This window comes from Haliotis asinina, chromosome 3 (genome assembly GCF_037392515.1).
Source record: "Haliotis asinina isolate JCU_RB_2024 chromosome 3, JCU_Hal_asi_v2, whole genome shotgun sequence".
NCBI classification, from domain to species: Eukaryota; Metazoa; Mollusca; class Gastropoda; order Lepetellida; family Haliotidae; genus Haliotis; species Haliotis asinina.
The window spans coordinates 29,019,794-29,043,912 of record NC_090282.1 but is presented as its reverse complement, the minus strand read 5'-3'; the positions used below and the strand labels follow the sequence as shown (position 1 = coordinate 29,043,912).

The following is a 24,119-nucleotide window of genomic DNA, read 5'->3' as shown; positions in this document are numbered from 1 at the left end:
GTCACGGTTCTTCTGTGACGTTTCGTTCTACATGAAGCGACGGCGGGAGGCCAGCCCATTTTTGAAAGTAGAGTTGGGTTTATTGTCCTCAATTTAACGACTTTGGTAAAAAAAAACAGAACATAATATGAGTGCCCATAACATACTATGTTTACGACACATATTCTTCGCTCTCGCTTGGGAATTACCAGCATTTAGGTACTTGTGTCGTAAATATAGTATGACATGGACACTCATACAATTAGGAGATAAACATCATGTGTTGGCCAATTTCCTGGTGTTATTGAGTATTTCAATCACGGTAATATTTCATTTGAAACCTCCGCCTGACGGGAATAACCAGCTGAAACGGCCTGCTGATGACACTTCACTGCTGTACTGCATTTGGAACCGACGACTGAAGCACGGGAATATTTCATTTGAAACCTCCGGCTGACGCTGACGCCGGAGGTTTCAAATGAAATATTCCCGTGCTTCAAATACTCAATAACACCCGGAACTTGGCCAACATATGATGTTTATCGACATTGAAAACAAAAAAGTAAATCAAAGGGTTTTACTGCCTTCACTCGTTTACATCGAGTGTGGGTACAGCAGTGAAGTGTCATCAGCTGGCCGTTTCAGCTGGTTCCCCTGGTAGCATCTGGAGTTGCTCATTTGTGACGTCATTCTAACTTGACGTCACAATATGATTTGAATGACGTCACCACAGTTGATGACACAACAAAACAATTGTTTACGTGTCAATACTCAGTGAATAGTCTTGCAGTTTCCGGGAATCTAATACCATTTGATCATGTTTTTCAACCAATCAGATTACAGAACACAGTGACTTTTGGTTTACAATGTCCTCTATATATCACAAATTCTGCTTCATGGTAATTGGACCCGTGAGGGTCCCGGGGTAGAATAGACCTTCAGCAACCCATGCTTGCCATAAAAGGTGACTATGTTTGTCGTAAGAGGTGACTAACGGGATCGGGTGGTCAGACTAGCTGACTTGGTTGACACATGTCATCGGTTCCCCATTGCGCAGATCGATGCTCATGTTGTTGATCACTGGATTGTCTGGTCCAGACTCGATTATTTACAGACCGTCGCCATATAGCTGGAATATTGCTACGTGCGACGTAAAACTAAACTCACTCACTCACTCACTCATGGTAATTGTGCAGTTGATTTTAATTGTGCCATTGTTCATTTGTTTGAACGTAGCACATCAGAACGTACTAACATAGTGATGAGTTAGTATTGTGACGTCATAACTGTAAACCTTATGACGTCATACGTCCGGCATTTTGCGACGCTATTACAGAATGCTAAACGACCTTCCGTGAAATAACCATTTCTATTAACAAGATTATGATTTAGTATCGAACGAGCAAAGGCGAGATTAATACCAAATCATTCGTGAGTTTAATAAAAATGGCACTTTACAGAAGTGAGTTTTATGAGTATTCTGTTTATTACTCTTCAACAGAAATTAATAGAAACCGCATGCATGCCTATGGTGTGATAACTCGAGTCATCTTTCCGCGAGTCAAGCAAGGCCTAATACCATTGTGGCAGAGGGAGTAGCACTGCAACGTCATAACTGTAAATCATTATGACATCAGAACTCCGGCATCACGGGATAATATTACACAATGTGTAATAACATTGCAATTTTATTAAACAGTGATATCTTCAACCGGTGAGAAATGACAAACAATAATATTTTCAATAGGTGAGTGATATAGATAATTAATATTATACCAGTTTAAATGAAGTCATTCTAGAAAGGTTTTTTTTTTAATTCAACTTTTCAAGTGAAGCTCACCATAATTATGAAGAAAGAATAACATTTCATTTTCTCAGGAATATTGGTAAACAAAGGGAAGTAATGCTAAATTCCCACCATCAAGGGAGACAATCATTGACTGAAGTTTGTAAACAGTAGGTCGACATACGATACGAAATAGGAGAAAAGTGACCGACCTTGATGTCTGAGATAAAGAGGGAACGCTCAGAAAACGTTGGCATAGAAAATGTCCAATTAAATGTTAGCATGACACTTATCGACTTTTGCACACGAGACTTCTGTAGTGTAATATAGGTCATCACTCGTTGAGGTCGTGTCATACTCGAATATCATCAGTTGTGTAAATTCTGAGCGTCTCAGCGTACAACCCTCTCTACTCTACACCCGTCAACGATACTTGAAGTGGACACCATGACAGACGTGAATCTTACCGCGATATTGTACAAGAAAGACGACATGAGGCTTGTGGGTATACAATTATATTTCTTACATTTAGCACACATTGGTCAAAAAATTAAAAAAGCAAACCTCATAGAAAGAGTTTGGTTTCGTAATTAATTCTAGAAAAAAACTGATTAAATTTGAATGATTTTCTGGCGTATGTCTTAATTTTATTTTAATATTACTGATGCATGGATAAATTGTGAAATGATTTTCATTAAGATTGTAGCATACTTTCTTGTTATTTGCACAAATAAGTAAACTTAATTACAAAAAGTGACTGAAAACACATTTCAGCAGTCATTTCAATGTTCTAGTCACTTCAAGTTTAAGAGAAAACATTGCGTATTAAACAGCTGGTTAAGTAGGCTACTCCCTAACTGAAGGAAACAGATAACCTTTTGTAAACATCTAGTACACTGCAAACATGCCAACATTCTCTCATTAGTTGATACTGAACACAACACTGAAAAGAAGTCAAGTTTTAAGCTATGGGTCATGGCAGTGCAGAGAGGACTAGTATCTAAGACTGGAACTATGCCTTTGAAAATAGCATGTATGTTCTTGAGCTCTCACCATGTCCAGGATTGCGATGTGACATGCAAACTTTGTGATGATGTAAAATTCCATGTGATATTACTGAAATATTTCTCATTGTGGTTTAACTCATCTCTCTTCTCAAAAGGAATTATTTGGTACAAAAAATTGTTTGTGATATATTGTACCACTATTAAATTAAATGAATTGATGTTCCCCAGGAGGACCTGCCAGTCCCACAGCCCAAGGAAGGAGGTAAATAAATGTTTCATGATCTTTGAAAATGAATAAACACATGACATTATAACAATTTCTTAAGCATACAGAATTCTGTTTTATGCCACCATTCATGACACACATCTTGCAAGGGTGGTCCAGATTTTGTTTAAAAATATTCTTATTTGTTTTAACGGCATTCTGTAAGTTGGCAGTATTGGATGGACAAAACTTTATGGATTATCAACTTCTGAATTTTCACAATAGCTTTGTTATCACACTTTTTTATTATTACCAATTATCACATGTACATGTATCTTGTATATAACCTGTTTACCCCACCATTCCCACATATACGTGAAAATGGTATTAGAAGCTATACCGAAACACAGCTATTTTGACAATGAAGAAGTCGGTCATCCATAAAGTTTTGTCATCCCTGTTTTCTTATTTCAGTATGAAAGCTTACATGTGAAAGACTGAACAATTCTAATTTCCTGAAACCTTTTTTCCAAACTGTTGAAACAGAGGTGCAGATATCAATGGCCAATGTTGGTATTTGTGGATCAGATGTACATTACTGGACACATGGAGAAATTGGAGACTTTGTTGTGAAGGCTCCCATGATTTTAGGACACGAGGCCAGTGGTGTTGTGTCCAAGGTTGGACAAGGGGTCACATCACTCAAAGTTGGTAAGCTAATGTATAACACTTTTTGAGAGGTGCTTGTATGTTGTCTATATATGTACACTTAGAGTGAGTGAGTTGGGTTTTACGCTGCTTTTAGCAATATTTCACCAATATCACAAAAGGAGACATCGGTTACTGGATTTACACATTGGACCACCCGTGAAGCGCCCGGGGTAGAGTAGGCCTTCAGCAACCCATGCTTGCCATAAAAGGTGACTATGCTTGTTGTAAGAGCGACTAATGGGATCAGGTGGTCAAGCTCGCTGACTTGGTTGACACGTGATCGGTTCCCAACTTCTCAGATCGATGTTCATGTTGTTGGTCACTGGATTGTCTGGTCCAGACTCAATTCTTTACAGACCGCAGCCATATAGCTGGAATATTTCTAAGTGCGGCGTAAAACTAAACTCACTCACTCACTCACTCACTCACTCACACATTGTACCCGTGGGGAATCGAACCTGTGTCTTCAGCATGACAAGCAAACTCTTTAACCACCAGGATTCCCCCATCCCTCCACAGTTAGAAGGGGCCAAAAAACATTGCTGCCTATTTGGCTGAACATAATAGACATAATGGTTATGTGTTAGTATATTTAAGGGAGGTTTATAGTTTCCCAATTTTAAATTTTGATAGACTTGCTTTTGTGAAGTACTATTTGATGTTTTATTTCATTTCACAAGACTTTGAAATATTTTGCAGGTGATCGTGTTGCCATTGAGCCAGGGGTGCCATGTAGAATGTGCAAGTACTGCAAGACTGGACGCTATAATTTGTGTCTAAACATGGCATTTTGTGCCACGCCTCCTTACCATGGAAACCTGGCCAGATTCTACACCCATGCTGCAGATTTCTGTTACAAGTGAGTCACGCTGCTTCATTTTAATATGCCTCTCCCAGAAGCTGAATCATTCATATTGTTCACTTTGTTTCCTCCTTAAAAGATGCTTTCAACCATGATAAGATAATAAAACATCTGTCTGTCAACTCAGGAAAGATTACCTGTTTATATGTGTGACTTGGTTGAGGAAGTGAGTTTTATGTTGCTTTTTGCAATATTCTGGCTACATCACAGCAAGTCATACCAGAAATAAGCTTTACATATAGTACCAATGTGGGGAATCCAACTCGGGCCTCTTTCATGACAAGCAAGTACTTTACCTCACTGTCCCCATATGACCAGGTTTAATTATGCTGGGGACACTATTTGTAGAGTCATCTGTTGCCAGGTTACCAGACCATGTGAGCACAGAAGAAGGTGCTCTGCTTGAGCCACTGTCTGTAGGTGTACATGCCTGCAACAGAGCTAATATCGGACTCGGAGACAGAGTGTTGATCTGTGGAGCAGGTAGGTGAACATGCCTGCCACAGAGCTAATATCGGACCCAGGGACAGAGTGTTGATCTGTGGAACAGGTAGGTGTACATGCCTGCAACAGAGCTAATATCGGACTCGGGGATAGAGTGTTGATCTGTGGAACAGGTAGGTGTACATGCCTGCAACAGAGCTAATATCGGACTCAGGGATAGAGTGTTGATCTGTGTAGCAGGTAGGTGTACATGCCTGCAACAGAGCTAATATCTGACCCAGGGACAGAGTGTTGATCTGTGGAGCAGGTAGGTGTACATGCCTGCAACAGAGCTATTATCAGACACTGGGACAGAGTGTTGATCTGTGGAGCAGATAGGTGTACATGCTTGCAACAGAGCTAATATCGGAGTTGGGGACAGAGTGTTGATCTGTGGAGCAGGTAGGTGTACATGCCTGCAACAAAGCTAATATCATACTATAGGATAGAGTGTTGTGGTACAGGTAAGCCAATATCAGAGACAAAGTGTTGATCTGGACCCACTGAGAGGTCCAGATAAGGTGCGTATTTGCATATTTTGCTCAGTAAAAATCACATTTACTCAATGACAATTCTGGGAGTACAAAAATGCATAAGAATCACTTAATACCCATTAAGTCTAAAATACCTTGTGTACTTAACTCAAATTCTAAATTGGCTTGTGTATGATATTTTGTCATGGCGTCTGAACTCTACAACAGTGTTCACAAATGTTAAGCAATGCCAATATATGAATATGCTATCTATAGCCGTAGCCCCTGTAGTCTACTGAAGTGGTCTTGTGACTTCCATGCTGACTGTTTCAAAATGGCTGCCAGCTATTTAGCAATATAAGAATTACTAAAAAGTTAGGTCTTGTGGAAAGCATTTATATTTATATAATTAGAAGTGTTAATTACCCAATACAGATAAGAAATTCTTTGCAAAAGTACTCAATTCTTTAAGCTGGGGAGTATACAAAATGCTAGTTATTCCTTAGGAAATAGTTCATATAATCTAACATGGAATTAAGACCTCAACACTAAGATCACATTCTAGCAGTATGTCTTGTAGGTATGAAAGTGCTGATGTCTGATACAACATGTTGATCTGTGCTGCAGAAGGGCTACAAGGGCAAGATATGTTACCAGGGCAAGTGGTTAATCTTTCATGCTGACTGAGTGCTTATCCTGGTTATTGTTCCATTATGTACAAGCCAGTATAATACATGTTGTAGAATTGTTGAATACAGCACAGCTTCCCAGTCAGATACTCACAGACATTCTTGTGCAGCGTGCCCAACCACTCAAGATGTTTTCAGTTGCCATGTCTACCCCCTCCAGGTCCTATTGGTCTTGTGAACCTGATTACAGCCAAGTCCAGAGGGGCAGCACATGTCATCATCACAGGTAAGCTGATCAGATACACAGAGGCTGACTACAATGATAGTCTTTTAAAAACAAAGGCATGGATATCAATGTCAGCAGCATCCCAAACTGTTTTGTCTACTCCAGCTTTGATTTTGCTTTCTGTGCTGATCTTTAAAACACTTCGTCACAGTTATTATGTTACGGTCAGGCCATGCTGATCCAAACATATCCGCTTTTCATCAAGTGTTAAGTGCAGCTGATCTCATTTTGACCTGATGGGTATTTATACAGTGAGTAAGGATGACAGGTATTACTCAAGCTCATAAAAAGTAAGACCTATTAATTGATTAAAATCACAAACTAACAATATGTTCAACTTTGAAGTGTCACGTCACTTAATATTACCTTTGAAGTTTGCCAGTTAATCAATGATTCTCTAGAGGTGAGGAGGTGAGGTGAGAATCAATGATTATCTAGATGTGATTATCTTAACTTTTGTGAGCAAAACCAAGTGTAATTTTGCTAATCTTTCACCGCTAATTCACAGCCAGATACACAGAATGAAGCACTGTGTAGTGAAGCGCCATGAAAGTGTGTAGTGTAGCGGCATTTTCAATCCAAAAATTTCAAATTGCATGTGTGGAATATTCCTAAATCCACATCATAATCCATGGAGGTGTTCTTATGATCCACCATCATTGTCGTCAAACAGAAGTTGTTCTCACTTGTTAATGCGCGGTGAAACAGGCTAAAATCAGATGAGCATCAATCCAGATTTTTCTGAACCAGTCAGAATCCAGTATTTTCCAGTATAAGTTTGCATAGCACCCAAGATTGGTTACAGCTAGCAACTATTTGGATATTGCTGGAATTGGATTATCAGCATCCTCAGTGTATTGTATTTCCTTCATTTTGATAATGGCAGCATGTTCCTTTTCTTTAAAGTCTCAAGAGACAGGAATCTGCATGCTACCCCTTACTTTTCCCGTGTTACTAAGTTCTCAAAACAGAATGCACGTATTGCAGATATTGATGAGAAGCGACTTGAGTTTGCTAGCAAGCTTGGGGCCGACTACACACTCAAAGTAACAAGCAGAGATCCTCATGTAACAGCTCAACAGATCGAGGACACCCTGGGTCAACTTGCAGACAAGACCATTGAGTGTAGTGGAGTGGCATCCAGCATCAGGACGGCCATATTTGTGAGTAACCAGGGTAACAGTAATACATGACACATTTTATGAACAACAATACATGCATTCATGTATTCCTAACTTGTATTATATACTGTGAATAAAAAGTTAAGCGCCACCCAGTATATTTCCAAAAATATAGGTTTGCACATGGGAAATCTTTCAGAAAAAAAACAAGCTACATGTATCATAATTTGGTACCTTTAGTACCTTTAGTTTAAACACAAAGCCATGTTGGAAATTATCATTTACTTTCAACAAGATGCATGCACTTGTGGAAAACATGCATTGTATTTTCCTCTAAAGGTTACATTTTTTAAAAAGTGAAAATCAGAAATGACTGTTATATGGTTACATGATTGTCACTTTCAACAAGTGAAACCTGAATTTAAAAGTCTTGTACAAGCACAACAGGAATAGTTATTTGAATTTAAAAAGCAGTGTCATCATGTCTGTAAAAATATGTCCTTTACTTGTATAACATCCCTAAAACAGTTACCAGATAAATCTTCACTAAATATGGATTGGTCTACCTAATTAGTTCAGCCTAACATTTCCGTAGCTTCACATCTTAGTTGTGAAATTGACTGGCACTTAACATTTTATTCTAAACATTTATTATAAACAGTAATAAACATACACTATGCTTATGCATGCCTTAATTTGAGAAATCAAAAACCTGAGTTACCATGGTAATGGAATATACAGTTTGCACTGCCACTTTCTTTCTCTTTCCTGTTGCCAGGCAACAGCATCAGGTGGATGTGTGATGTTGGTTGGCCTGGGGGCTGCTGATATTGAGCTGCCGATAGTGAACGCAGCTGTGAGAGAGGTGGACCTTAGAGGTATCTTCAGATATGTCAACTGGTGAGTCAAGGTTTCACAGGAATTTCTAGGTTTCATTACCTGATACAAGAATATCCAAATCAAGGTTTACGATGAGTTGAAATACATGAAATATTCATGTACTGTTTCCTAATCTCATACCATTTCAGCTGAAACATTAAATTATATAAATATTATACAGCTTGTGTTATTGTAGAAGAATTAAACTAAATTGGTTTAAATGTATTTACATAGAACCATGCTATTTATGAAGTGAGTGGAGTTACCTCCCTTTGATCACTCAGTCGACCACTGGGCACACTGTGTGCTACTTCATGAACAAACTATTGATTGGGGCTAGATTTTATTATTAAAGATGTATACCAACAAGATTTCAGAGTACATGTGATCCATTGTGCTAAGAACCACAAAATAGGCATAAGCTTTCATTATATATCACTCACTCACTCACTCACTCTGTTTCAGTTACCCCACTGCACTGTCTATGGTAGCATCTGGGCAAGTTGATGTAAGGCCCCTCATCACTCACCGCTTTAAACTGGAACAGAGCCTTGACGCCTTTGAGACAGCCAAGAGAGGGGAGGGGGTTAAGATTATGATTAACTGTGAGAGGAAGTAGAATTTTGATGAGGACTTGATGATCTGCTCTTTAATGGTCTCCACCTTTATCTAACAAGATTTATTGAGCAATTTCTAACAAGATATTAAAAAAATAAGGCAATGTTGAAAATGTAGTCCAAACCCTGCAGTCATGTAGTTCTGTGTGTATACTCTTAAGTTTTTTCAAGGAAAGAGGAATAATATTTTTGTACTCTTCATTTCAGTATTTTTTGCAGTAAGGTCAGAACAAGCACAGTCAAGATATTACTTTACAGTTGCATCTTTCGTGTGCTTAAATTTGAGTGAAATAAATTTGTGTATTTCATTTATGTACCCTTCTAATTCTCAAACAGAGGGTTCTGATTATTGTTTGAGCCCTTCTGAACAGTTTGATCAATACTGTTCAAACATTCTTCTTTCTTATTGTGAAGCTAAGATCAGAGATGCCAACCTCTACAATTTTATCGTAGTTGCTACGAATTTTAACTTCAGACTACGCCAATACAATTCCACTAGAAATCCTACGAAATATGAATAAAATGCATTAAAATTCGGATATATGGACAAAAAATATATATTTTTTAACAATGAAATACACTTTTAGACTTCACGTACCTTCCATTCATCAAATGTAATGACATATTTCAACTGGAATTATTGCAAGTAAGAAACGTAATTTTAGTGAGGCTGATTTCAATACCTTTGCGATTTGACACATTTAGTTCCATCATGATTTTGTTTATTTAGTTGACTACTAATTTTATGGTCAAACTACTCACATTGAACGTTGAAACTACTATTTGCAACACTTCATTTGGGGGTGGCATCTCTGTAAGATGTCTCTGACATAAACGGGGCTATTATTCATGGATCTCTCTATAGCTGTCTGAGTTCTCAGCCATTATTTAACATATTTGTGACATACCAGGCTACTGCATTCCATTAATTTGAAACTGGGTGTTTTACTTTTCCAATTACACACCTGGATTAAACACCACTTTCAGCTTTGTGTACATACATTGTTTTTCTGACCTTTTGTATTAATAGACTCAAAACCACAGGAAACTTGCACCCTGATCATTACACAAACTGGAATTACAGTCCAGTGACATTGTCAGAATACTCGTTGACATTGTGTGTACAAGTTTTCAAAGTGTTTTAGGTGAGCTACACAACATCATACATATTTTTTACAAGCAATGTTTGTACATCCACCACAGTGTTAAAACTGTGAAACACTTGCATGAGTTAAAATGTATCTGTCATGTATAACACAAATGATTAATATGATCCTATAATTTCTCAAAATTTATGAACTACAACACTTGTGTGGTGATGTTTTCATCATTTTGAAAATTTCTCATGAATTTGCATTTATCACACAAAAAAGCATTCAACAACTGACTGAATATTGCATTTAAAATTGTCTATTATATGTTTAGGTTTCAGTATATGAGCTCAAGTGGTTGTTGCCACCCTTGTGTGTTTGATCGTGTTCAGACAAGTTCAGGAGACACTCTGCAGTGTGGGTCGTAGACAGGTAACTTCTGGGCCTCCTTTCACAAAGCACTAAGGTGATCGCAGGTCAGTAATGTAACCATTGTGTAATGTCAAAGAATGGGAGTTAAGGTTGATCTTAGTAAAGATTGCTCCGTGAAAGGAGCTCCAGGACAACAAGTGATAAGTGTTGTTATGTTGAGGCAAGCAAGCAAGCGTTGTGTCTCAGAGGATAGTTGTTATTATATGTGGAAGACTCTTGTAACTGTTGGCATTAACACTGCTATATACCAGAGGTATCTAATGGATGCTTTCAAGAGGACTGACAGCAATGGCAGCTCAAGACTTCAAGTATATTGCAACAACATAATCAGCATGTTACTCAGGAAGTCAATGAATACACTTGCTTGTGAACACGAGGGATAATCTATTCTCAGTGGTCACACTGAGGAGCAAGAACTGTCACTCAATATTATAATGCTGATTCAAGTCTTACATGATGTATCTTCCATATTGTATCATATTTCATAGCATGTCTTGAGTATTTTCCAACATATGCTGCAGGCGCGGATACAGTTTTTTAGGAAATGGGAGTGCACACTGTTTAGAAAGGGGGGGTGGGGGGTAGATACTTCACTTTCATGAGAGTTTCATTGGTCATTTAGTAAACTTTCAGGACAGAGGGGGTTGGGGGTTAGCCCACTCCTGCACCCCCTCTAGTTTGGATCCGCCTATGTGCTGGCATAAATATAGGTGCATGTCTTGATAATTGTTTCAGTCTAATTATGAATTTATGACTGTGCTGGCAGATGATGATGAGTGGGCATGATTTATAATTATAATGCATGATTTATATAGGATGATTGTTCATGAACGGGTTTGCCATATGATTGTAAATATATGGATAAACAGAATATGAAGCAGATTTTTAGAATCCTAATAAAGTAGCTGCACAATCCTGTGTAGTTATATTCATGATATTTACTAGGCACACGGAATGTAGCAATAGAGTGATTGGTTTGTCTACTATTTGTTGGTGAACTGTCCAGGGTAAATCAGCATGCTGTCATCATGTTAATGATGTGCTTATATTCTCTACTTTTTGTATTACCCAGAGATATTGAATAAAAACAACTTCATTGAATATGTATATATTTGTCTTGTTTGTTCTTCCGACAAAAAATCGCTTACGTAATGTTATAATTAACCATCATCCTAAAGTACGGTTGGAAATAGAAAGAACTGGGTTATATTCACAGTTATATATGCAATTTACATTTTTAATATGTGAAAGTATGAACTGTGTGTTAACTTCGGCCTAATTACAGTCAGAGCGATATGGAGACAGGAAACGTTAAAAACGGTTTTACTGAAGAGAGATAAGTACAGAAACTACCAACTCTAATGCGAATTGGTATAGGAGAAAACACGCCTCCAAGGTTTTGGTAGACAATGTAAAACCGGAGGGGGGAGGGAAATCCCGAGGGTCGGAAAACCTTCGTATTCTGACTATAATCTTGAACGATATTTTTCAATTGATTTCAAACACTCATGGATCATTTGAATATTGATGTCCATACAGAGTTAGAAAAGTAAACCCTGAGAAGCGGTCTTACTAACGAAAAGTAAAACCTGGGAAGCGGTCTTACTCCAAAACAAAAAACCTCAAATGCGGTTATTCTGGGAAAACAAGAGATGACCTAATGTATTGTGAGAAGCACACTTAAGGTTTATATAAAACGACCATGTAGGTTTATATAAAAAGACCATGGCTTTGTGCAAATTAGTGTGTGATGATATTGTATCACAAAGGGCACTTTTCAAATGTCCATTTTTGAAATAAGAGTTTGCTCCATTATAAACGACAGCTGACGTAAAAAATAATAACTTTAATACTGACACTATTAAGGATGTAGGTACCAAGGAATCGCCAAGGAATCAGGTAGGAGGGTCGTCACAAACGATATGTCAGGACGGCGTGTCAACAAGCAGTGGTTGGGGTCCGGTTGGGGGATAGAGACATCAGTTGAGGTAAGATAATCCTTTAGCGAATTAAACTGGGGAATCGAACGGCACGTCATAACAATTTACAAATAATATCCAGTCCTGTCGATCATCGGGTGGTCATGCCAAATATATATTTTGAGACGTTTGACAAGATGGCTGAATTAAGCTTTTTCTATAGTTAACGTGCACTTTTACGTATCTTAACCTAGATTTTATTAAAAAAGACACGTAACTTGTTAATCGATAATACGGGACAAATTTTATGGATAGCAACTTCTTGAGTTTATTTTCACGACGTTTCGGGACTTGTCCTAGCCCCCTCATCAGGTTGAGCTGTACTGGAGCCCCTTTCACAAAACTCTCGTAAGCCTAAGGTCTCGTAACTTTTCTCGTAGCATTCGTTCCTCTTATACTGTAACATAGGAAGTAGGAATGTTACGAGAAGAGTTACGAGACCTTAGGCTTACGAGAGTTTTGTGAAAGGGGCCCCTGAACAGTAAGGCTTACTGCTAACTCTGCCCATGACCTCACAATGCTTATGACGTCACAATGCTATGACAACGTGATACCAGTAACTAACAGGAATGCTATGACAACATAATAGAATTAGTAGTGAATGGTTACAACTAACATGACTCATAGAATGAATACATCTTATTTTTTAATATATAGTAGTGTTGTTGGATTAAAATGGCAGATCCTTATTATATCCTTATTATAGATCTAGGGGTTTACCTCCCTAGTGCCTGGTGCAACACCAAAAAGACCGACAAGGGTACCCATGGATGAACAATAATTTCTATGTACTGTTAATAGTATTATTTTACATGTTATACATGCAATACATTTGTAAAAAATCTTTGTACATGTCCAAACTTACAATTTGGTATAATAAGGATCTGCCATTTTAATCCAACAACACTACTATATATTCAAAATAAGATGCATTCATTCTATGAGTCATGTTAGTTGTAACCATTCACTACTAATTCAGTTATGTTGTCATAGCATTCCTGTTAGTTACTGGTATCATTTTGTCATAGCATTGTGACGTCATAAGCATTGTGAGGTCATGGGCAGAGTTAACAGTTAGCCTTACTGTTCAGTTCAGCTCAACCTGATGAGGGGGCTAGGATAAGCCCGAAACGTCGTGTAAATGAACTCAAGAAGTTGCTATCCATAAAAGGTGTCCTGTATTACTACGCCAACTTCTAAATGCCTTTGAAGAATCATGTTAATCGACACATGAGAAATATTCATCACACACGGAAAAGCATACAATATCTTTGAGATGGACTTTTGTGCCCGTTGGCAACATGCCATTTCATGCCAGCTGTGTTGACGGTCCGTCGTCATACCTGGCTGAGCGACCTTATTGCTAACTTTAGTCTGATCTATTGTTTTCAGCAGTTATTCGAATTTTTTCTAAATTTGCCCGATTTTGCGAGTAAACATGCTTTTCTGATATCCTCTTCCGCATCCCACTTAATGTCCTGTGGGTTATTTCGACATATCCTATTTGCAATTGTGTAAACCTTAAGGATACAGAGTAGCAGCCAAAAACGTTTTTGTTTTCATTTCCGACAACACGATTGTGATTAACGACACAACAGGTGCCGTCGTCCTTGGTGCCTGCACTCCACTGTTGATCACCTGATTATATCACGAGGCGGGTATCCCCCAGTGTCAGGGATTGATATAACACTATACGTCCTGTGAAGACACATTTCCAAAGATACTAGCAATGACTTTCCAGTTTAAGATACTGATAACACATGATTCCATTGAAACAGGTCGAAAAGGGGAGAGCAATCTGGGAGAGCAAGAGGGATGTGGAGGGGAGGGGGAGAGAGACAAGTGACATTACACAACAACTATTGTTCCACTGGCCTTGATATGTTAGATAAAACAACATCCAAGGAGCAGGCTGACACAGGTGATATACAGTTACATTTTGCACACGAGCCGTTGCTTTCAAATAAAATAAGTCATACTCCAGTCTAGCACAAGGTGTGATCCTGCAACCCTTGCTACACACGTTTGTGATACCTGCAGAAGTGGCACAATGGCAGACAAGAATCTTGCCGTCATCATGTACAAGAAAGGCGACCTCAGACTTGTTAGTATTGAAACGTACATATTGTTTTGTCCTCTGTACCATAATTTAAAATTATATCAATCTAAGCACTACGCCAAGCTGGGTAATGAAGCTTTCATTTCGTATTCTTCAGCTGAATGATAATCATCGTATCCCAGATCGTTGTTCATGATGTCGATCACTGGATGGTCAGGTCCCGACTGTTTATAGACCGCCGTCATAAAGCTGGGATATTGCTGAGGATGGCGTCATAAAGGAAACAGTTCAATGCTGGACACACAGAGACTTCTGACATACCAGATGTTGCTGTAACGGTATGGGTATAACCTTCCAGGTTGCCTAAAATACCCTTCAAATGTTACTCGCATTGAGAAATCACTGTCGATGCTTAAAGACCACATTTGTGGCAAACACACAACAGGCGCAGCCTGCAGTCATCATTCTGTGTTCGTGAAAATACACAATATTGGCTTTTTATGCATGTAAAATGGTTATTACAGAAGCAGAAATGATTAAGGTATTGTTTATCCTTTCCCCGAACACCTGGTGTCATCATTCATTTTCATTTTATTTTCACTTCAGTATGCTCCAAGGAACCTGTTTCGTGGAATAATCGAGATTTTGGCGTTATGTATATTATGATACACTCATGAAAGCTGAATGAAATAATTCTTGTTGCAGGAGGAAGTACCGGTGCCAGAGCCTAAACAAGGAGGTAACGAGTTTTTACTATTCTGAAATAGTAAATCATTTTCTCAAAACCTAAAATGACAAAAATACCCGATGCATTCCAGAAAGATATACTGAACAGCATATGAAACGCAAGTTTCGAAAAAAAATGAAATCTCATAACAGTAAGCTATCATGTTTGTTCTTCTACACGAGTCCTCTCTAACTAATGCTTGACAAAAAGCCAGAGGTGCGTTTCTTTCGCTGGTCAGTATATTAAATGGAGTTGATATTGCTAAACAACAAAACAGCCGATCTAATAATACGTTTAATAGGTAATCAAACTTCACTCGTGTTAATTTCACTGTACAAATGTCCTCTATTTTTTAAAAAAAATGGCCAAACGCTGTCCAGTAATACATAAATGTTGTTGGTCATTAAGAACTACGACAGTTAACTCAAGCCATATCATGCAGATTAGACCCACCATAAGCCTACTTGTATGATTGTGTTCCTGGGCACCACGTCAGTCATCCCCTCCTTGTTTTGTTGTCAGAGGTGCAGTTGCAGATGTCCAGTGTTGGAATTTGTGGATCGGATGTACATTTCTGGACGAATGGGCATATCGGGGATTTCGTTGTTAAGGCTCCCATGATTCTGGGTCACGAGGCCAGTGGTGTTGTATCCAAGCTTGGACCAGGGGTCACGTCGCTCAAAGTTGGTGAGTCTATCTGTAACATTTGAGGCATACGTTTGAATGAGTGAGTGAGTTTAGTTTTACGCCGCTATATGCAATATTCCAGTTATGTCACGACATGGCACACCTGAAATGGGCTTAACACAACACACCCATGTGGGGAATCGAAACAGGGTTTTGGAGTGAGCAGCGAGTACCTTACCCCACCATTATGCCACTTATATCATATAAGTCTTTCAGCTTAATATGAAAAGGAAACGCAGGTCTTAATCGTTTGCCACAATCGGGTACAGTATTCGCGGCGAACCGGGATTCGAAGCCACGCTAAAAGGATCGCGACGTTTCCAAGGGTCGCTACTCTGCCTAGCCGATTGCGGAGCCTCAGACACCTGCAACTGGACCGCGGATGACCCCAACAGTTTCGAACCTGCATATGGTACTTTGCTACTTCGGCCTTCCTGTATATGAGCTGTAAACATTGCATCATGCATTGCATATGTAGGGCACATATGAGCTGTAAACATTGCATATGTAGGACATATGAGCTGTAAACATTGCATCATGCATTGCATATGTAGGACACAAATGATGTATTTCACTGACGTCACCAATAATTAACTACAAGGTTCTCTTCTACAGACTACCTGAAGATTACGTTGTTAGCGTAAAGTCAAATGGTGATCGTCGAAAGTTTCAAGTTTACTTAAAGATCAGCCATGGCAGGGTTGTACACTCAGGGACGAATGGTTGGGATTTGGGATGCGGCATTCAATGTGCGTGCGTGCCTGCTACTGCTAGAAAGACATGTAACATGCGTGCTACTAAAAGACATTACAATATTTAGGGCGGTGGACTAGCCTAGTGGTGAAGGTGTTGACTCCTCACGCCGGAGACTACAGTTCGATTATCAACATGGGTACAGTGTGTGAAGCCACTGTCTAGTGCCCCCCCCCCTCCCCCCCCCCCCCCCCCCGTGATATTCCTGGGATATTACTAAAAGCGGCGCAACACTGAACTCACTACACTCCATGCAGTATGTTCTCAGGAGTAACACAGCCTGAATGGCAGAGTGGTTATGGAGTGTGTTCGGGTTAAATTAAGAATGATTATGCTCTGGTGTTGATGATATATCCATGTAATATTCATATCTGATTTCCAGATGATACTGGACATTGTGCAACATGCCAGGTTAGGCTTGATTCATGGGTTATGTTTACAGTGTCGGAGAGCACAACAATATCCTCTGACCACTCACACTCACACTCATTACAAAAGTCATGCTGTCATGGTAGATCATTTGGTGGGTCGGTGTTTAAATATATCGCAAAAAAGTCCTCAATATCAATTACTGCAAAGGGACGGCGATGATCGTGTGTGAAGTGTGGTCTTGTGAAGTGTGCGACAACACAAGATAAAACTACCTGAGAACAGGGGCAGGAATAATTAACCTTGACCTTGAGCTATTGACCTTCACAAATTGGGATCAGTGGTTTACTCTATTCCGTTCCGCGGATGATGGGTATAAATTGTTGTCCTCTCTCATGTTATCTGTTCCCAATGCTTTGTTATCTCAGCAGACAACTGATACAACACAATAAGGAGGCCTACGTTGCCGCGATCATATATGACCTGGTTGTCGCATTCCAAGTAATTCACAGTCTCCAGTGAGACGGGCGCTCTAAACTCGAACCCACGTCCGTGTATGTCAACAATCGTTTCATTCACTGGGGTTCGAATCACTGTTGGGACAATCATTTTTAAAAATACAAAACAAGGTTTTTGAAATCATACATTGTTTTAATACTTTATGATCAACATTTGAATTTATGTAATGTGGGCAGCGGTTCAATTTTCTAAAATATTTCATCGATTTTGCTCAAATTAGAAATATATTTGTTTTTTTTAAATATATTTATATATACGTAAAATAATATATGATTGCAAAAATCAGATTATTGTTTATAAAAATTATTGTCCAAACAATGATTCGAACCGATGTGGTTAGATTCATTCAATGGCCCATTGCGAAAATACACTCGAATACCTAGCTATTGTTTGTGTCAAACACCATTCACTCCGAAGGCCCGTGTTCGATTCCCCTCATGGATACAAATTGTTAGACTCATTTCTGGTGTCTCCTGTCGTGATTTTGCTGGAATAAATCGGCGGCGTAAATCCATACTCACTCACTCACTCAGTCACTCAAACACAATTGATCAACATTCAAACCTGTATCAAAATACGTTAATATTAATGCACGCACGATTGATACACACACACAATAAAATTATCCTTGGACACTTAAGCACTTAGGTATCACGATAACCCATGTTCATCATACACATGAGAAACCTGCTGCTGTTCGCAGTATTAATCTTAGCATTAACCTTTACCACCGTAAAGAAGGTTTTCCAGCCCCCAATTTAAATCATTAATTTGGATAAACTCACTCTCAAGAAATAATTGAAAGGAAAAATAAAAATAAAAATTGAATAAAAGGAAAAAACCCGAAAGTATGCAGTTTTCTGGTGTATTCTGCGAGTCGTAATGTCCCAGACATGTTCTATGGAAATGAGATCAAGACTCCCGCCTGGTCAAGGTGTTACCACCTGTTGCCCTTAGCAATCACCAACGTATATGAAGTAACTTAGCATTGTCATCCATAGAGACTGTCAGTGGATCGTTTGGTCCATTGTATATTGAACAAAGAGAAGCGCAACTTTCGAAATAATGAAACCTCATAACAGTAAGCCTTCATGTTTATCTCTTCTCTTACTAATACTTGACCAAAATACAGTGTTCCTTTTCTTTTGATGTTCAGTATATTATATAGAGTGGAAATTGCTAAAAACAATCAGCCAGTCTTATAGTACGTTTGACAGGTAATCCAACTTCACACTTATTAATTTCACTGTACAAATGTCTTCTCCGACTCGTATCTCTACTAAATTTCAATCTTCTGATAAATACAAGAATGTTATTTCATGTCAAATACTCCGTGGCTCCCTGTAGCATGTATAACCTGGTTGCTATTTGTTACGTGTTATTGCAATTTGGATAAACGTACTTGAGTAAAAACTGTAACACTTTCATGGTTTATTTCACGTCACACGAGTTACAATTACTTTGTGGGGGATCGAGTTACCATTAAGCCAGATCTTTCATGTAAGCCTGGAGCATGGTTGAATCATTAGCTACGTGTGCTACGTGTTATAGCAATTTGGAAGTACTTGAGTAAAAACTGTTTCTTGTTTTATTTCATGTCAAACGATTTAAAATTAATTTGTAGGTGATTAGTTACCATTAAGCCTTGGTTTCATACAGAGTCTGCAAGTGCACACTGACTTACTGGTCATACGTCATCGCTATTGTGGCATATGTGCCTGAATGAAGAACTATTTGACTTAGTATTGTTTGGTAGGTGACCGTGTTGCCATTGAGCCAGGGGTGCCGTGTAGAATCTGCCACTACTGCAAGGATGGACGCTATAATCTGTGCCCACACGTGGTGTTCTGTGCCACGCCTCCTGTCAACGGAAACCTCTCCAGATTCTACACCCATGCTGCAGATTTCTGCTTCAAGTAAGTCTCACTGTGTCATTCTTGACACCACAATGTCAACCAGTGTCAGTATGTGTCAAGTGCAGGAACCATGTACCTCCTTGTAGCGCGATCATTCATGTGCAGTTTGAGGCAGTGTTTAATTGATTTTCTTAACTAAAGCTTCACTCAAATCAGGTGTAATTACTTTATCCATATTGAACTCACAAAGACTTAATCGACTGAAGCTGACTCTTTTGTGCCATCTGCATCAGCATTTGACTGCACACATTTCCCCATGTGATAAATGGAACCGTGAGCCAGCTCCTTTCCCATTCAGCTCTTCCTGGTCTTTTAAAAGTATTATTCAGAAATATCATGTCAAACTTGCCAGGGTCACAAGTACTGTGATTCGTTGTCCGACACAAAGCTAGACTTCTAGTCCCGGTGTGTCCACTTTATGTTTCTAGGTATGCCAAAAAGATACCAGTACACATGGGTTTCATGTAGTCACCTTATAGATATGTAGTCTAAAGCCAGCATAATTCCTGGTATTCCTCATACAGTAAGCTCAAACGCCTTGAATATTGGCCAAAGCAGATTTAAACCCAACTCACTCACTAATTCAAAAGCATCGCAGTTGTTTTATCTTAAAGCTAAATTATTTTGTTGCCTTAACAGCGTGATAAGCGAGCAATAAAACGTTTATTAACTCATTAACACTTACTTTATACACAATATGATCAATTAAGATTGATTAATTAAGATTTTAATTGCCAGTGTTCCAGCTTTTCAGTGACATGTACGTCTATTACATCGCAGGTTACCCGACCATGTGAGCACAGAGGAAGGCGCTTTTCTGGAGCCGCTGTCTGTCGCTGTGCATGCTTGCAACAGAGCTAACATTAAACTCGGAGACAAGGTGTTGATCTGTGGCGCAGGTAGTTAAAATGATTATGTCACAGACAAGGTGTTGATCTGTGGTGCAGGTTTGATGTTCTTGTCAGAAGCACTGTAGTTGTGGCCAGTCTGTGTAAACTGCTCGACGGTATTCATTTATCTAGCATCCATTACATCGATTTGACCGAGGTAGATTTCATATGAAAGAGAACTGAAAGTCTGAATAATACTTCACTCACAACATTTTCCAACATAAATTCATGATATAAACTAGTCTTATTATCTGTCTCCAGGTCCGATTGGTCTTGTCAACCTTCTAACAGCTAAGTCCCGTGGTGCAGCGAAAGTCATCATCACAGGTAAGCTGCTTGATAAACCACCTATTTATGCCACAACCATCAGATGGAAAAATGTTGATTAGAAGACAGTGTAGCTTTAGACATCAGTGGCAGCTCCAGAGACAAGTTGTTGACGGTACGGCGTTGGTCACCACTGACAGTTCCAGAGATACGTTGTTGACGGTACAGCGTCTGACATCAGACAGCTCCAGAGACAAGTTGCTGACGGTACAGTGTCTGACATCACTGACAGTTCCAGAGACAGGTTGCTGACGGTACAGCGTATGACATCACTGACAGTTCCAAAGATAAGTTGTTGACGGCACAGCGTCTGACATCACTGACAGTTCCAAAGATAAGTTGTTGACGGTACAGTGTCTGACATCAGACAGCTCCAGAGACAAGTTGCTGACGGTACAGTGTCTGACATTACTGACAGTTCCAGAGACAAGTTGCTGGGATGGGGTGGTCGGTGGTCAGCCTCGGGCTACTTGGGCGTTGTGAACACCCCGTCATGATCAAAGCCTTGATTCCTATTATTGGGCATAGGGTCTTCATAGCGTCCGCTTAGGTGGGTTGTATGGTTTGCTGTCGAAAATTCCAGCTATATGGCGCTGGTCTGTATTAATCGAATGTGCACTAGTTCATACGCTCAAAGTATCAGCAACTGTTCCTGCAACACTCATATCTGTAAGGTTAAATTGTATAGGTTTACAAATTTTTACCTCAAAACCCCTCATTGTTCTATGCATTATACCCTAAAAGGCCTGTTAAGTCAAGCTCAACTCAAGTTTGATACAATCACAATATCATAGGGGATACATTTTGGACTAGTTCCCATGGTAACATAATGCCCATTGGCTTGCAAGTAGGTGTCATTAGTAGTGTCACTCTTCCCGATGGGCGAGGTGTAGTGGAAACTGGCGCCACTTGTGTGGAAAATGTTCATTATTATGTCAGTCCACTGTTTTTTTTTAAATTACCCTTGTACGTATATTGCAGATATTGATGAAAAGCGACTTGAGTTTGCTAGCAAACTTGGAGCCGACTACACATTTAAAGTAACAAGCAGAGATCCTGCTGTAACAGCTCAACAGATCGAGGAGACCCTTGGTCAACCTGCAGACAAGGCCATTGAGTGTAGCGGAGCGACACCCAGCATCTGGACGGCCATATATGTGAGTAACCAGGGTAACGGAAACGTCATACCATACACACATAAATATCCGAACACCCATATGTGCAAGTAACTATGGTAACAGAAAGGTGAGGGTGAAAAACCATACAAGTGACAGTGTCAGCACAATAATATAGGCATGTATTATTTTCGGATGTTAATACTTATGGGATCATTCATATAAACTGTGATATTGAATGTTAACTAAAGACCTAATCAACTGTGTTATGTTGCATGATAATACCTGTAACAGGCATTAAGGAAAAGAAAGTTTTTTGATCACTGATTCATTTCGTGTTCCCAGGCAACAGCTTCAGGTGGATGTGTCGTTTTGGTTGGCCTTGGAGCATCCACAATTGAGCTGCCGATACTGAACGCGGCCCTGAGAGAGGTGGACATTCGAGGCAACCTGCGATATGCCAATTGGTGAGCCCAGGGCAGATATAGTGCCTTTTAAAGTGTTTATTAGGTTTGATATGTCTATAAATCAACGAGTCACGAGCATCGATCTATTCATTTGAGATACCATCGATGACGTCAGCGAGACTGACTTCCAGATCACTCTTAAGCACCTGTTCGGATTGACAACGCAAAACCGAATTTTCAACAAGCATGATCAACAGAAATTTCCATGTTTCTTTCAAACAATTAGGGGGCGATTGAGTTCGCCCGTCACGCTGAAGACCCAGGTTCGATTCGTCACATGGGTGCAATGTGTGAAGTCCATTTCTGTGTCCACCACCGTGTTATTGCTGGAATATTGCTAAGAACGGCTTAAAACTACACTCACTCACTCACTCACTCACTCAGACGATTAGGCAAACCAGAACCATGTCCTTTAAATACGACAGATTCATGTCGTTCTCCTGTTTCGGTGTTTCAGCCTTGCCTGTGGTGGCGTGTGGGAAGATAAGTCAAGCCATTCATCATTCACTCGTTCACTCACTCACTCAGTCATTTTGTTTCAGTTACCCCACTGCTCTGTCAGTGATTGCTTTCGGGCAGGTTGACGTCAAGCCTGTCATCACTCAATCACTCTGTTTCAGTTACCCCACTGCTCTGTCAGTGATTGCTTTCATGCAGGTTGACGTCAAGCCTCTCATCACTCAGACATTCTGTTTCAGTTACCCTACTGCTCTGTCAATGATTGCTTCTGGGCAGATCGACGTAAAGCCTTTCATCACTCACCGCTTCAGTCTGGAACAGAGCCTCGAAGCCTTCGAGACAGCAAAGAGAGGGGAGGGGATTAAGATTATGATTAACTGTGAGACGAAGTAGACGTGAATGTATCTAGACTAGAATTATCAGTTTCCTCATGTATATTCATGTGGTGACGGGAAGTTGTAGTCTCACGCAGTTTATCTGCCACTATAGTACATTATGCAGAAAGTAATAACAAAATAATATATTACAATGCTATAATCTGCAAAGACATGCCTGAGCAGCAAATCAGTATAATCTTCTTCCAAGAAACTCCAAACACTCGGAATATCGGTTATTGATAGGATGTTTGGCAGCAGATTCGGGACGCCAGAACAAAATGTATGTTGTTGTGAATAATACTTTTTTATGACGCCCCCCGTTTTCTCCTCCCTCTTATGCGCATTAGGAAATATTTGCTCATTCACTCTCATCTCTCTTGTACATGACTGTGTTCTTTCAAAGTAAGTACAGCGATTGTCATTGCTACACTGCACAAACAGATAATATTACGTCATGGTAAAATATATTCTCACCAACCATTATCATTACGAGGAGCTTAAAAAGAGGGATAAAAGTTGAGAAGGTTTGCCACGGACAAATGTTTTACTTTTTTCTCCAACCTAAATATAACTGTTTGAAATGAGTAAGTGGTTACTTAAAAGAATCGTTGATCGACAGAAATAAATAAATAACAATGAACGTGGACTTTGTGTTTCTATGTGGAGTGAGTGAGTGAGTTTGATTTTACGTCGCTTTAGCAATATTCTAGCAACATCTCGGCGGGAGACACCAGAAATGGGCTTCACACATTGTACCCATTTGGGGAGTCGAACCCCGGTCTTCGGATGACTAGCGAACGCTTTAGCCACTAGACTACTCCGTCGCCCCTTCTATGTATAGAGCCCTTAGGTTTGATAACATTATGGCGGAGGGAATATATGATTTGCGACCAGCGCGTAATAATTAATCCCTG

At 39.5% G+C, this 24,119-nt stretch overlaps 2 protein-coding genes across 2 annotated transcripts; both read left to right on the top strand.

Annotated features, from left to right (window-relative positions):
* The first annotated feature begins 1,914 nt into the window (after window positions 1-1,914).
* LOC137277790 (sorbitol dehydrogenase-like) lies at window positions 1,915-11,662 on the top strand. Its single transcript, XM_067809720.1, has 9 exons — window positions 1,915-2,266; window positions 3,001-3,034; window positions 3,524-3,688; window positions 4,388-4,547; window positions 4,915-5,033; window positions 6,356-6,421; window positions 7,409-7,584; window positions 8,321-8,442; window positions 8,887-11,662. Exons 1-9 carry the CDS (start codon window positions 2,213-2,215, stop codon window positions 9,038-9,040), a joined length of 1,050 nt encoding a protein of 349 aa, XP_067665821.1. The 5' UTR covers window positions 1,915-2,212; the 3' UTR covers window positions 9,041-11,662.
* A 2,819-nt stretch (window positions 11,663-14,481) lies between these two features.
* On the top strand, window positions 14,482-23,851 carry LOC137277789 (sorbitol dehydrogenase-like). The gene is made up of 9 exons (XM_067809719.1): window positions 14,482-14,644; window positions 15,305-15,338; window positions 15,849-16,013; window positions 19,411-19,570; window positions 20,351-20,469; window positions 20,722-20,787; window positions 21,769-21,944; window positions 22,248-22,369; window positions 23,068-23,851. The coding sequence occupies exons 1-9, from the start codon at window positions 14,591-14,593 to the stop codon at window positions 23,219-23,221; spliced, it is 1,050 nt and encodes a 349-aa protein (XP_067665820.1). The 5' UTR covers window positions 14,482-14,590; the 3' UTR covers window positions 23,222-23,851.
* Window positions 23,852-24,119: the final 268 nt, after the last annotated feature.